Consider the following 15,854-nt stretch of genomic DNA (forward strand, 5'->3'; position numbering starts at 1 on the left):
GTCCTCAACTCACCCTGATATTGTCTTCGACTTCTGCTCTTATACATGGCCCCAGGAGTCCCAAGTGCTCATTCAGTTCTCCACGGTATAAGGGCTGAGTAAAGGAGCCATCGGTAAATTCCTGGAAAATCACCTTCTTGAACTGAGCCCTGAAGACAAAAGCAGAGGAAAAGCAATATCCTTATGGACCAGGTGTGTAGAAAAACCTTTCTTTTTTTTCCTTTTTTAAAAAAATATTTTTATTGATTTCAGAGAGGAAAGGAGAGGGAGAGAGAGACAGAAACATCAATGATGAGAATCATTGATCGGCTGCCCCCACATGCTCCCCACGGGGGATTGAGCCTGCAACCTAGGCATGTGCCCTGACCGGGAATTGAACTGTGACCTCCTGGTTCCTAGGTCGATGCTCAACCACTGAGCCATACTGGCTGGACAAGAATGTTCCAGTTTCAGGGCTTTTGCACTTCCTGTTCCCTTTGCGTGGACACATCTCTTAGAGCTCTGTTAGTTGGTCTATCATCATTTAGGTCTCAACTCCATAAAGGATTTCTCTGACCACCACAGCTAAAGTAACACCCCAGTGTTACTCTATCATATTATTAAATTCTATCTTCTGAATAGCATCATCAAGACCCCCTATTTATTTTTCCATTCATTTATTATATTTTGCCCTCCCCAATAGAATGTAAGCTCCTACTTTGCTGCACTCATGCTTACCAAATTGTCTGGCATGTAGTAGGTGCTCAATAAATATTTGTTGACTGCTTGACTCTCCTTATGTTTACCTTCCAAATTTCTGTTTTCTCTCCCCTGCCCAACCTCCTTCTGTTCCCCTAAATTTGCCCTCTGTACCCCAGCACCATGAAAAACAACTTTTCCTACATCCTCAACTTTTTTGTCACACACTTCACTTCTTCCTCCTGCCTCTCCAGGGCCCTCTCACAACACCATGTCTTTTACTGCAGCTCATAAGGCTGATAACGTTGATTTTCTGCCTACTCTCCATTGCTGCTTCTTGACTCTGACACTTCTACCCTTCTGTAAGCCCCTCGCCTTCTTCTCCATCCCACCAGAGTACGAGTTTCATCTGGATTTACCATCCTCTTTCATTGTTGGGCTCATCTAACCTCCCATTTCCTCCTCAGCTTCATCTAGACGTTTCCATCTGGTTCTCAGGGGTCTTCTATAAAGCAATCTGGAGTCACACTGCTGAAGATTGGCTGTCCCTTTCCTATTGTTTCAGTATTAGTAAAATCAAAGGTCATAGCAGGACAAAGGAATAATCAATATACCCATACCTGTTTCTTGGTGCATGGGGGGATTTGCTCAATCCATAATCCCAGAGCCGCTCCACTGCAGCAATAAAATAGTGTCGTGTTCTCTTTTGAAAGCTGCGAGGGCCCTGACCTTCATCCTCACCATATATTTGAAAATCTTCTCTCTTCGTTTCCATTGAGAAGGTATCATCATAGTCCATGTCATGTTCCTCTGGCTGAAGAGGAGTAGGGGTTATTTCCCTTTGATGGGGTTTCAAGACTGGTGGATTTTGAAGGCCCAATCTTCCAGTCCCGCCTTGTTTTGCCTGGGTGGCTTCGCTTTGGGACTTATCTTGTCTTTCGTATATTGATGTTATTGAATGACTGTTTTCATAGGGGTCTAGGGGTGAAACGGTGTCTTTTGTCTTAAAAGCTATGTTTTGTTGTGACTTCTCTTGGGATTTCCACTCTTCTCTTGGTATCTGGGTAGCATATTGATTATCCCAGGTGAAGAGATCTAGCAGCTTGGAGGGAGTCTTTTCAGAGCTTTCAGTTGCCCACTTCAGAAAAGCCATTTTCCCAGGTCTATTTACTTCGTTCAATTTAACAGCGTCCTGTGTTTTCGGAAGGAAGATCTCTTCTACCAGGTCCTGGTGGCCAGGAGAACCATTGCCAGTTTTCATAGGCGAAGAGTCTACCTGATGAATAAGAACTTCAGGAAGTGATTCCACTTTGCCAGATGCTTCAGACAAGCCTGGTTTCAAGAGAAGAGTATTCTCAAGTTTCTTGTATATGAGTGATTTTGTAGCATTTTCTCCCAGAGAGCTAATATTTTCTTGACCTCTAATCATTTCCATTAGGAAGGCTAAAGAAAGATTTCTTTTGTCTCCTTGTAAGACATGACTGCTTTCTTGGACTCCAGAACTCCTTTCCCTAAAGGTATAATTATAGGCTGGTGCTAGAAGATGAGAAGGGTTGTCTTGGGGTGGGATCTTGGTCACATCTGTAGGTCTAATTGATGGAAATGCTGATGCTTTTACAGTAGGTAATGCAGAGCCATCTGTTTGAATGATGCCATGAGTTCTCATAGAAAAATCTGATAAGAGGGACTGAGTAATGGCCCTTTTCTTCTTCTCATGGTACTCTATCTGTGTGAGGGTGGCCTGGGTCAAATATTTCATGTTTTTGGACCACTGGGTTGAGGTGTCATTCAAAATTACGCCCCCTTCAAGCTTTATTTCTTCTTTTGGGAGTCTAAAGCGTTTTAAATCCCGCTTACCACGCTGAGCAATAACATTCTGTGGACTTGGATTTGGAGATAGCCTTGTGGTGTTTGGATACTTCTCTGCCACTTGTTCTGTTTGATTTCCCAAGCCTTCCAAGTTTGCTTCCTCCCTTATTTTTGAGAAATGGGTCATGTGAATCCCTGCTCTAGTTGCTGAATCATTTAATGACCTGGTGCCTTGAAGTATTGGCGTATATGTGCCCTCATTTAAACTGTCTACATTTTGCTTAGTGCTTAATAAGGAAAGGTTCTTCAGGAAATTCTTAGTGCCATTCACTGTATACACGTGAGGCAAAACTATGTTCTCTTGGATTAACTTTTCCTTCATTCCTATATCTTCCTGGGATAGTTTTTCTTGATTGTGTGTATCATTTCCTTGGATATTAGTCAAGTTAGTAAAAAATATGACTTTACTGTTTGGAGAAATCATCTCTTTGAGTCCCTGGTCCTTTGTAAATTCATCCTCTTCTACTACCACTTTATTCTTCTCTGACAAGAAGTTCTGATCTTTCACAGGTTTTCCTGATCCTAAAGGTACCAATTGCTTTAGACCAGGCCTTTGTCCAGAGCTTAGGGAGTTCTTGTCATGGGTCTTTTTCATCCAATTTGCTGAATCTGGCAGGATGGATGTATCTGGATTTTCTGCACCTACTGGAACAGGACCCTCTTGTTTATGATGGACCATTTCCATACTTTTTGGTGAAGTTGTTTTATCTGACACATAATTTAGCTCCAAAGCTGTAGTATTTTTGTCCATGAGCGTTTTATCATGAATCAAAGAAGTCACTTCTTGAACCTCATCATTACTTTTTAATGTAATATCTTGCCAGACTGATGTACTATTCTCAATTAATAATGTTGGGCCATCAGTGTGAGTCTTTCTATTCATCGTTGAGTTAACTGGTGCCTTGTTTGTCTTTACTAAAGAGACATTAATTTTGAAGAAAGAATTATCGTTGGTTGGTGAAGTAGGTTCATGTACTCCTTCCTCTTTAAATAACCTATCACCCTCCATTGATGATACATGTTCTCCTAGTGAACTTTCTTGACTATTCATTAAAGCTGCTTCTAACAACTTGGAATCATTATCTCCCTTACTTAAGTCCAAAGGCACACCAGACCTAATAAGGAGAGATGTGTTTTTGTCCAATACAATGGTGCCTAATTGATTACTAAAGTGAATTGGCATATTTGGGGGTCCTAAGGAACCTGTCTTTTCAGTACCTGCTGTCAACTCTTCTGATGGAATTGTTGGTAAAGTTGTTAGATTGTTTGATAAATTAGAAATTGTTAAATCAAGTTTCTTTGAGTCTACTTTTATAGTTGACCGCAAATTCTTGTTTAATCTTAATTGTAGTTCTGGCTCAGGAGTAAATACTCTGTCCCTACTGTTATGGGGCTCTGGCCTGAGATGTGCCATTTCAGATGGGCCTTTGTTTCTTTCTATTGGTCCAGGTAAATGATCATCAGCCTCATATGTAGTTTCTTGGGGATCAGATAAGGATAATCCATGTGGAGTAGGGTTCTGTCCCAAGAGCATCAACAAATCATCAGAGGAAACACTTTGTACTTCATGCAGCGGTGTTCTCTCTCCAGACCAAAGCTCAATCTTCTCCATATCATTTTCTGGAGCTGTAGTGACTCCAAATTGATTCTGCCTAGTGCTGGGGTGCCTTGAATTCCGGGAGAAGCTTCTGGGTCCAATGACATAATTTTCATTCAGCAAGGAAGTTGGAATGTCTTCATATGTGTCCTCATAATAATCACCAGTGTTTCTGTTGTTACAACTAGAAACCTTCAGTAAGGCTGTCATGCCTCTGTTCCGAAAGTCTGAGTTGTGGCACCCCAGAACCCACAGACCTGGAGATGAGGAAGAATAAGACTCTGGTTACTCATAACCTAGGTACCAAGCTAGTTTTGTGTTAGAGGGTATCTCCTATTCCCAGATGAATGAAAAAATACTAGTTGGTACCATTATATTATAGGTAAAACTAGACACCCAATGCATGAAAATTCATGCAAGAGTAGGCCTTCCTTCTCTCGGCTGCTGGCACCGGCTTCCCTCTGGCACCCGGGACCAGGGCTTCCCTCCTCCGGCTGCCCGCAGGCATCCAGGACCCCGGCTAGCTTCCCCTGGGCCACCCACAGGCACCCGGGACCTGGCTGGCTTCCCTTCGTCAGGAAGGACATCGGAAGACATCTAGTCTAATTAACATAGTACCCTTTTATTATTATAGACTAGAGCAGCCGTGGGCAAACTACGGCCCGCGGGCCGGATCCGGCCCGTTCGGCTGTTCTATCCGGCCCGTGGAGCCAAAAGAGCGGAGGGTTCTCTTGCTCTCCCCTCCGCTCCTTTACTTTGAATTTATATTAGTTCACACAAACACTCCATCCATGCTTTTGTTCCGGCCCTCTGGTCCAGTTTAAGAACCCATTGTGGCCCTCGAGTCAAAAAGTTTGCCCACCCCTGGACTAGAGGCTTGGTGCATGAAAATTCATGCACTGGAGGGGGGTCCCTCAGCCCGGTCTGCCCCCTCTCACAGTCTGGGAGCCCTCAGGGGTGGGAGGTGACCCAGAGATCAGGGGAAGGCGATGCCCCATCACACCTCTGATGCTGCCACTGCCGGCACCGCAAGCCTTGCCGGTCCTGGTTACCTGAGCCTTGGGCAGCCCTGGGCAACTGGGCAGCCACCACCTGAGGCTTGCCTGCACCACAGGCTGGCCCTGGGCAGCTGGGCAGCCACCATCCAAGGCTTGCCTGAGCCTCGGGCCGGCCCTGAGAAGCTGGGGGGCTGAGGGGACTGGGGGACTCCAGCAGCAGGTGTGTGGAGTGGCCAGGCCTGGAGGGGGGCAGGCCCGGCCTTGCCGCATGCCTGCCACCCCGGCAGGGCTGAGGGGACTGGGCGCTGCCATCTTGTGGCTGTGGGCACTGCCATCTTTGAGGACATGGCAGTCAATTAGCATATTCCCTCCTTATTGGCTGTGGGCGCCGCCATCTTTGAGGGCGGGCAGTCAATTAGCATATTCCCTCCTTACTGGCTGTGGGTGCCACCATCTTTGCAATGGCATGAGGGTCAATTAGCATATTCCTTCTTTATTAGATAGGATTGGGTTAAATTTATGCCACATGTAACAGTAGCTTAGCAATGGTAGCAAAAGTGAGATCTGCATGGCTGCTGTTGTGGTATATCTGTTTGTGACCATAAGAAAGGATTGTGATTAAAAGCGAATAGATGTTGGAATAAAAATGGAGAAATGTAATTAGCATGCACAATAGTGGAGAGTCTTAATAGTCACACAGAGCTCTAATGATGACAATGCCTTAACTCAGGAAAGGTTATATAGGCTAGCTGTTACTGCTATATAACATAGTGACACAGGTTCTAGAGTCAGATTGCCTGGATTCAAATCCTAGCCCTTCAATTTACCAGCTGTGTGACTCTGAGCAAGTCAATTGAGCTCTCTGATTCTAGTTTTCCAGTTTATAAATGAGGCTAATAGTATTTAGCCCATCATATAATGCCTTCTAATCATATAACACAATGCCTAGCATCCACAGCATCACCAATTTGCAGAGTAAGAAAGCACAAGGGAGTAGGACTTAGGTTTAGAATACACATACAAATCCCACTACAATGTTAGCAATATTCATTTCTAATGTGGACAGGTTTATCCAAGTGAAGGAATTTCATGGATAATCTACCTTTAAAGTAGATGCATAAGCATAAGTGAAAAACAAACACACCTTTACCAAGCTACGCATCAGGTACCTAAACAGCCTCATCATCTGACACAATATCTGAAAACAAAACCTTAAGTGAGTCCAGCTTTCCCTCAAAGGGAAATATTTCCCCAAAATACACTGAGTGGCCAGATTATTACGATCTCTGAATGCATAATTATCTGGCCACTCAGTGTATATCCTATAGAATAAAAGGCTAATATGCAAATTGTCCCCTCGACCAGGAGTTCAACCAGCAGGCAGGCCGACACACACACACACACACACACACACACACACACACACACACACACAGAGTGGCCAGATTATTATGCATTCAGAGATCATAATAATCTGGCCACTCAGTGTATATTTCCACAGAGCCCTGTGAAACTATGGAACTCCATGGAAAAGGTTTCTATGATCAAATAAATTTTGGAATTAATGCACATTTCACTCTATGTGCAGCCAGATAATCAATCAAATGGGAAATGAGAATAAAGGCAGTTTCTAATGTACAAAGAACCAGAAAATCTACCTTTAATGCAACCATGCTCAGGAAATTATTAGAGAACGTTTTCTACCAAAATGAAAGAGTATATTAAAAAATAGGCAGCCTGGCCAGCGTGGCTCAGTGGTTGAGCATTGACCCAGGAACCAGGAGGTCACAGTTTGATTCCTGGTCAGGGCACATACCCAGGTTGTGGGCGGGAGGCATCTAATGAATGATTCTCTCTCATTATTGATGTTTCTATCTCTCTCTCCCTCTCCCTTCCTCTCTGAAATAAATAAAAATATTTTAAACAAATAAAATAAAAATTAATTAAAAATAGGCAGACAGGAACCAGGGACCTATCTTGAGGGAGCATAATGAAAAGTCCCAAGGCAATTAACAGCCTCAGACCTAAAAAGAACAACCAGCCCACACTGGAGTAGGAGGATGCATGGGTCTAGGACAGTGGTCGGCAAACTCATTAGTCAACAGAGCCAAATATCAACAGTACAATGATTGAAATTTCTTTTGAGAGCCAAAAACCGACTTCTGCGCATGGGCCACGAAGTCTCAATCACACTACGTGTGCGCCTGCACGTGGTATTTTGTGGAAGAGCCACACTCAAGGGACCAAAGAGCCGCATGTGGCTCGCGAGCCGCAGTTTGCCAACCACTGGTCTAGGAGGTCAGTATCTAAGCAAGAAAGAATATGTTATACGATAGAACTATTTTTATTTTTTTTAAATATATTTTTATTAATTTCAGAGAGGAAGGAAGAGGGAGAGAGAGATAGAAATATCAATGATGAGAGAGAATCATTGATTGGCTGCCTCCTGCATGGTCCCCACTGGGGATCAAGCCCACAACCTGGGCATGTGCCCTTGACCGGAATCGAACCTGGGACCCTTTAGTTCGCAGGTCGATGCTCTATCCACTGAGCAAACCGGCTAGGGCTGGAACTATTTTTAAAAAGATAATTAGAGAAAAAAACAATACAAGAAAAACAGGAACACAATTAAGGGTTTCAGTTAAACAAGTTATAAAAATAAAAAATGTACTCCTATTTGGTTCCACAGTGAACATTTATAGTTCACTACGATTTCATTAAACATAGGGATATAAGTATATCATACGTTTGGGGATTGCGAGCCTCATTTAATGATATTTAAAGCAAAATTTTAAAAATGTTAGTTCATGTCTTTTATTAACCCATATACAATTACTTGTCTTCTGGTTTGTTGAAGCACTAATGCCTGTAAAATGGCTGGCCATAAAAACTCCAGCACCACATTCATCTGAAGGGCACTCCCCACAAAGGTGATGGCTTTTGCCATTCTTATCCACTTTGTAGTATTTCAGGACAGCCTGGTTAATCTTCTTTCTCTTACGCTTGTTCTTTTTTCAAAATATTTTTTATTGATTTCAGAGAGGAAGGGAGAGGGAGAGAGAGAAGCATCAATGATGAGAGAGAATCATTGATCGGCTGCCCCACACACAACCCCCACTGACCAAGAATCAAACCGTGACCTCCTGGTTCATAGGTCAACACTTAACACTGAGCCACACCAGCTGGGCCAAAGGTAGTTTTTAGAGCAAAGACTTTTTAAAGAAAATTTCTTTATTGATTAAGGTGTTACATATGTGTCCTTATTCCCTCATTACCCCCCATACCCCCCATTCATGACCCCACCCCCCTGGTGTCTGTGTCCATTGGTTAGGCTTATATGCATGCATACAAGTCCTTTGGTTGATCTCTCCCCCTTACCCCCACCCTCCCCTACCTTCCCTCTGAGGTGTGATGGTCTGATCGATGTTTCTCTGTCTCTGGATCTGTTTTGTGGTGCTGTCATTAAAATGCCTTGCCATTACCCCAAATCACTTGAACCACTTAATCTCTGCCCAAATGTGGGCCAGTGGACCAAAAAGAATGAGTGGCTAGTGGTGCAATCACAGCTGTTACTAAAAGAATAAAGTAAATAACTAACCTGGGTTTTCCATTGACATGAAGACAGTTTCTCCGGAAAACGGGAATAGGGTAAGTGTGTCTTTGTAGACCGTTTTGTGTTTAAAGGTATATCCAGAGAAGAAGACAGAAAGGAAGTCAGTCTGTGCTCCAACACTTAGAATGTACCAGTAAGCCACCTCATGCAAGCAAACCGACAGCTGCAAACTACCAAAAACATAGCCATTGATGCCTGCAAAAGAAATGGAGAACAAGAGGTTTTAGCAGTATCAGGGTTTACTATTTTGGATTGTCGTGATAGGATCAGATATGATTGTTATGTCCAAGAAGAGACAGCATTATACCTTCCAGAAAAGTCGATTGTTAATACTTGGTCAGCTAAGTCCTAATCCCAAGGGCAGAAGAGTCATAGAGCATTACGGTAGAGATGGCTTTGAGTGCTATATGGGGGTGCGGGTGGGGAGCAGGGCATTTGCATGGTCTCAAAGTGTCTCTCTCCAAACGGCTTATAGTTGCAAGGGGGAAAGTAGTAACCACACAGAGGAAAAATCAGGAAGAAAAAAAATTTGATCACGTGAAACAAATGAATATCTGTAATGTTCCAGATTCAAGGACTAACAGGTTTCAAAAAAGTAGGACATCCCGGCCAGTGTGGCTCAGTGGTTGAGCGTTGACCTATGAACCAGGAGGTCATGGTTCGATTCTGATAGGGCACATTCCCCAGTGTGGGGCGTGTAGGAGGCAGCCAATCAATGATTCTCTCTCATCACTGATGTTTCTATCTCTCTCTCTCCCTCTCCTTCCTTTCTAAAATCAAGAAAAATATTTTTAAAACTTTTAAAAAGTTCTCTAAATATTTGTTGCTTTCTAAATAAAAAAATATGTTTTATGATCATATGCACTTATATAAAATTGTATATGTTTGTATGTAATGATTTTTAAGGAACTATGACTTGCATGGCAGATAAAGCAATCCATTATATGGACATCAATTTGGTGGCGTCAATTTCCCTTTGTCTAGTACTCATTAGACAGGTGCTGCTTTACTTACTGTGCATGATGTTAGAAACTTGGAACTCTGGATCCTGGGGCTGCATTCCATCTGCATCGGGGAGGAAGCGCTGCATATTCTCTGTGAGGTACCAGCTTCGGTTCTCATCAAATATAGAAAACAGGATGACATTTCTCTTGTCTGACATCATCTGTTAATTACACCCATGAAAGAAGGAAATACTACTACTATGGTCAAGTAGGAATTTGCAGTCTACAATAGAAGTGATAGCATGCATGTGATATATCTATAATCCTTTGGTTCAATTCCACTTCTCCATAGGTCACTATTATGGCATGGACCAGAGCCTGGGAGTGGGAGTGGGTGTTATGAGCAGTAAGAATATGTTTTTTGTTTGTTTGAAAACCCTCACCAGAGGATATTTTCCCATTGATTTTTAGAGAGTGGAAGAGAGAGGGAAAGGCAGAAAGAAATACCAATGTGAGAGAAACACATCAAATGATTGCCTCCTGCACGCACCTGACCAGGGCCCAGGCTGGGAAGGATCCTGCAACTGAGGTACGTGCCCTTGACCGGAATCGAACCTGGGACCCTTCGGTCCGCAGACCGACATTCTATCCACTGAGCCAAACCGGCTAGGGCAGCAGTATGCATATGTTTAAAGTGAATGTGTCCTCAGGACAAGAGGTTGACTGGACCCATTAAACTTCATTTATTCTGGAGCCAAAGCCACATGCTGGCTGATTTTTTGGTACAGTCTGTAGCCTCATTCTTTCCATGTTCAGAATAGAGGAGTTTTACTCGTAAAGACCCAAGTGATTATTCAGTGTCTTTCTTAAGTAAGTTAGTCACATCAAGTAAGATTAATGCCTTTCCTAAACTTCCATCTAGCAACTGCCCTTGCACAAGGCTGCCAATCTATGAAAAAATTAAAAATAGGCGCTAGCTTGTTTGGCTCAGTTGATAGAGCGCCAGCCCTCGGACTAAAGGGACCCAGGTTCAATTTCGGTCAAGGGCACATACTTCAGTTGCAGGCTCATTCCCCAGCCCTGATTGGGGCACATGCGGGAAGCAACAAATCGATGTCTCTCTCTCTGTCTCTCCCCCTTCCTTCCACTCTCTCTAAAAATCAATGGAAAAATATCCTTGAGTGAGCATTAACAAAAAATTTTTTAAAATATTTTGATTTTTTAGAGAGAGAAAGGGAGAGGATAGAAAGATGGAAACATTGATGAGAGAGAATCATCAATCAGCTGCCTCCTGCATGGCCCCAATGGGGGATCAAGCCTGAAACCAAGGCACATGCTCTTGACTGGACTCAAACCCGGGACCCTTTATTCCACTGGCCAACACTCTATCCATTGAGCCAAACCAGTTAGGGCAAAAAATTAAAAAAAAAATAGAAAACAGAAATCAAATAACAAAGCTCAGATAAACCGTAAAATGTTAACTAATACAAATACCTTAGGTTTTCTGTTGAAAAAACTGTGTTTTTCAGAAGATCAGTTTGTGTAAGAACCAGTTATGAGTTAGTCAATTGCTAATTGAATCTTTTAAGATTTAATGTGTAAACTTCACTAACATGTATCAATTTCATTTTGCATAATCTACTGCTACAGAAACCAAAATTCTGAGGGGAAGAGATTGAAGTATATACTAGTAGACGTACATTTTAGTCCTCTTCCCCAAAATAGTGGAGAAACCATAATTAGGAAAAATTTGTCAAGACAGGTACTTGGTCAAATTGATACCGCTCTGGGTTTGTGTGCCACATGTTTTTTCTGCATTAAAATTCATGTGCTTTAGTCTCTAAAGTTCCAGGTGTCCTCAAACTACGGCCCGCGGGCCACATGCGGCCCGCCGGGTGCCGCTGCCTGTCCTGCTTAGCAGCCGACTCGTCCCAGGCCCGCAGTGCGCATAGGAATTTGTTCATAGTTTTTTTTTTTAAGCTATAGTCCGGCACTCCAACGGTCTGAGGGATAGTGAACTGGCCCCCTGTTTAAAAAGTTTGAGGACCCCTGCTGAGTCTAAACCAATGAAGAGTTTTCAGATTAGTAGGAATCTTATGTATCATAACCAAATGGACATATAGTCAAGCCTCAGCAATATGGCCATGCGTTTTTGTGAAGTTTTCTTATTCAGAGAATTTAACTTTATTTTTTAAAGTAGCAGAAGTGGTCCAAATTCTAGTCATATTCTGAAATATTTTATATCTTTCCCTGTATTTTGCTCAAAAAATATTTATTGAACTCTAGAGAAGTCTAGGCTGTGATAAGATTTGTGTGTCATCAAAAAATAGGTGATAATTGCCCTAGCCCAGGGGTGGGCAAACTTTTTGACTCGAGGGCCACAATGGGTTCTTAAACTGGACTGGAGGGCCAGAACAAAAGCATGGATGGAGTGTTTGTGTGAACTAATATAAATTCAAAGTAAAGGAGCGGAGGGGAGAGCAAGAGAACCTGATAGAACAGCCAGATCCGGCCCGCGGGCCGTAGTTTGCCCAAGGCTGCCCTAGCCGGTTTGGCTTCATGCATAGAGCATTGGCCTGCAGACTGAAGGGTCCCGGGTTTGATACCAGTCAAGGGCACATGCCCAGGTTGTGGGCTTGATCCCCAGTGGGGAGCATGCAGGAGACAGCCAATCAATGATTCTCTCTCATCATTGATGTTTCTATCTCTCTCTCCCTCTCCCTTCCTCTCTGAGATCAATAAAAATATATTTTAAAAAAATAAAATAGATAATAATTGAGCATATTAAAAGGGGCAAGATCACCTACAAAGAGTGGAATTTTAAACTAGGTATGAGTATTATAGAAATAATCTAGGGCGCAGGTCTCCTATCTATCCAGCAGGCAAGATTATTACACCAAACTCAAAATCAATTAACACATGTGAGAGACCCAATGCATTTCTTTTACTGGCCAATATCGCAGATTACTGTATTTTCTGCATTCTACTGGGAGACATACACTGAGGGAGTATAGGAAATCTTATGTGGAAGTTCATAGACATCATCATTCCATTTTCAGCTTCAAATTCAGCACTTGGAAAGAGAAGAACTCACCTGGTTTCCCCTTTGATCTACAGATTCTTTGTAGCAGATGAGGAGAGGGCCAATGAGCCCTGAAGCCAGATCTCTCTCTGGATTAACGAAGCTTGAGTAATAGCGGGTCAGGCACCGAGGATCTGATTTAGTTGGCCCATCTTCTACAGTCACTTTCCATCTGTACTTGAATATATTTCCTGGCATAATTGGCATATCTTTCAGATGTTTCACACCTACCCACATGCAAACCCCAGAATAGCTTGATTAGAGTATAACAAGCCACATATTGGTAATCATATTGCTATTGCAAGAGCTCTACACATCTATATGTACATAAGATGTTTTTCAATAAGTGGAAACTAAATTTGCACCTATTAGAAGTTTAAGATTCATACAATTTAAAAAAATAATCTTTATTGATTTCAGAGAGGAAGGGAGAGGGAGAGAGAGATAGAAACATCAATGATAAGAGAGAATCATTTATTGGGTGCCTCCTGCATGCCCCACACTGGGGACCGAGCCCACAACCTGGCATGTGCCCTGACCAGGAATCGAACCGTGATCTCCTGGTTCATAGGTCAATGCTCAACCACTGAGCAATGCCGGTTGGGCACCCCCATAATTTTCTAAAACTACATATGTATGTTTAAAGCAACAATTATAGCATTTTCTTGAGTGCCTTATAAAGTACATAAATGAAATAAATCTGGAAAGTATAGCATAAAGGATTGTGGGTGATAAATGTGCCTATATGGTGCATAACAGCTGGGGCAAGGCCCAGCATAATTTTAGTTGTTATTGAGACTGTGACCTCATCGGTACCTACAGGTAAGTAAGAACTATAAAACAGAGTTAACACTTACTTTTTGGCAATCTCCCTTCATGCAAAGGCCTGACATCAGTGATTCCATGAGGGAAGATGTTATATGGTCGGCTTGCTTGATTCTTAAATATAATCTGAAAGTATAAATGAGCTAGAAGATCAAGTCCTAACACAACCAGGATCAAGAAGAAAAGTGTGGCCTATATCCAGAAAACAAAAGCTTCTCTGCATCCACATTATAGGAGTTTGTTCTTTGTTTCAAGATTTTTTGGTCTATGGGGGTCCTTTGCAATTCTATCTATATTTTAGGATTAGCTTGTCAATTTCTATGAAAAAGGCAGTTGGGATTTTGATAGGGATTGACTTGAATCCTATATAATAAAAGGCTAATATGCAAATCAACCGAATGGCAGAACAACTGGTCACTATGATGCGCACTGATCATCAGGGGGCAGATGCTCAATGCAGGAGCTGCCCCCTGGTGGTCAGTGCACTCTCACAGGGGGAGGGCCACTCAGCCAGAAGCCCTGAGCCAGGCTCATGGCTGGCGAGCACAGCAGCAGTGGCGACAGTGCTAAGGATGTCCAACTGTAGGCCTAAGCGATCAGACATCCCACGAGGGCTCCCGGACTACAAGAGGGTGTAGGTCGGACTGAGGGACCCCTGCAAGTGCTCGAATATTGTGCACTGGGCCTCTAGTCTGTAGATAAATTTGGAAGAGTCTTAATAGTAATTGACTCTTCCAATCCATGAACATAATATATCTTTCCATTTATTTACATTTTTAGATTATCTAAGTAGTGGTTAGTAGCTTTCAGTGCACAAGTCCCTTTTTGTTAATTTTTTTTTTTAAATAAATCTTTATTCAGATTATTACAATTATTTCTCCTTTTTCCCCCCATAGCTCCCCTCCACCCCTTTCCCACCCCACCTTCTGCCCTTACCTCCCCCCCACTGTCCTCATCCATAGGTGTATGATTTTTGTCCATTCTCTTCATGAACCCCCCCATACCCCTTTCCCCCTGAGAATTATCAGCCCACTCCCTTTCTATGCCCCTGATTCTATTATATTCACCAGATTATTCTGCTCCTCAGGTTTTTAATTCACTTGATTTTTAGGTTGGCTTGTTGATAGATATGTATTTGTTGTTCATAATTTTTTCCCTTTACTTTTTTCTTCTTCCTCTTCTTTAAGAATACCTTTCAGCATTTCATATAGTACTGGTTTGGTGGTGATGAACTCCTTCAGCTTTTTCTTATCTGTGAAGCTCTTTATCTGCCCTTCAATTCTGAATGATAGCTTTGCTGGGTAGAGTAATCTTGGTTGTAGGTTCTTGCTATTCATCACATTGAAAATTTCTTGCCACTCCCGTCTGGCCTGCATAGTTTCTGTTGAGAAGTCAGCTGACAGTCGTATGGGTGCTCCCTTGTAGGTAATTAACTGTTTTTCTCTTGCTGCTTTTAATATTCTCTCTTTGTCTTTTGCTCTTGGCATTTTAATTATGATGTGTCTTGGTGTGGTCCTCTTTGGATTCCTTTTGTTTGGGGTTCTGTGGGCTTCCTGGACTTGTAAGTCTATTTCTTTCACCAGGTGGGGGAAGTTTTCGGTCATTATTTCTTCAAATAGGTTTTCAGTATCTTGCTCTCTCTCTTCTTCTGGCACCCCCATAATTCTGATGTTGGTACACTTGAAGTTGTCCCAGAGTCTTCTTACATTATCTTCAACTTTTTGGATTTTTTTTTTTGCTTTTTGCTTTTTCGGTTGAGTGTTTTTTGCTTCTTTGTATTTCAATTCTTTGACTTGATTCTTGTGTTCCTCTATTCTGTTTCTGGGTCTCTGTATAATATTTTTTATTTCAGTCAGTGTATGTTTAATTTCTAGTTGGTCCTTTTTCATATCTTCGAGGGTCTCGTTATATTTATCGGCCTTTTCTAGGATATTCTTAAAAAGTCTTATAACGGTGGTTTTGAATTCTATATCCAGTCGTTTGTTTTCCTCCATTTCTTTCGTTTGTGATCTGATTCTTTGACCCCGCATTTTCACTGAATCCCTGAGTTGGTAAGGTAGATATTTGTGCTAGGTTTCCAATATGGCCCAGTGGGTCTGCTTCCCCAGTTAACCTGAGGTGGACACTCTTGGTGCACCCCTTTGTGGACTGTGTGTACAGCCTTGTTGTAATTAAGTCTTTATTGTTGTTGGTATCACTGGGAAGAATTGACCTCCGGGCCAGTTGGCTGTAAGGATCAGCTGTGTCT

At 42.4% G+C, this 15,854-nt stretch overlaps 1 protein-coding gene across 1 annotated transcript in view; it reads right to left on the bottom strand.

Moving 5' to 3' along the window:
- The window catches only part of F8 (coagulation factor VIII), a 101,933-nt gene that overhangs the window by 37,016 nt on the left and 49,063 nt on the right, over window positions 1-15,854 (bottom strand). Inside the window, exons 12-17 of the mRNA XM_080653299.1 lie at window positions 13,639-13,732; window positions 12,794-13,008; window positions 9,770-9,920; window positions 8,741-8,950; window positions 1,299-4,401; window positions 14-149 (exon numbers count right to left, since the gene is read on the bottom strand). Of these exons, the coding sequence (XP_080509425.1) occupies window positions 14-149; window positions 1,299-4,401; window positions 8,741-8,950; window positions 9,770-9,920; window positions 12,794-13,008; window positions 13,639-13,732 (3,909 nt within the window). The remainder of the gene's footprint in view (window positions 1-13; window positions 150-1,298; window positions 4,402-8,740; window positions 8,951-9,769; window positions 9,921-12,793; window positions 13,009-13,638; window positions 13,733-15,854) is intronic.

This window comes from Plecotus auritus (genome assembly GCF_963455305.1).
Source record: "Plecotus auritus genome assembly, chromosome: X".
Classification (NCBI taxonomy): Eukaryota; Metazoa; Chordata; class Mammalia; order Chiroptera; family Vespertilionidae; genus Plecotus; species Plecotus auritus.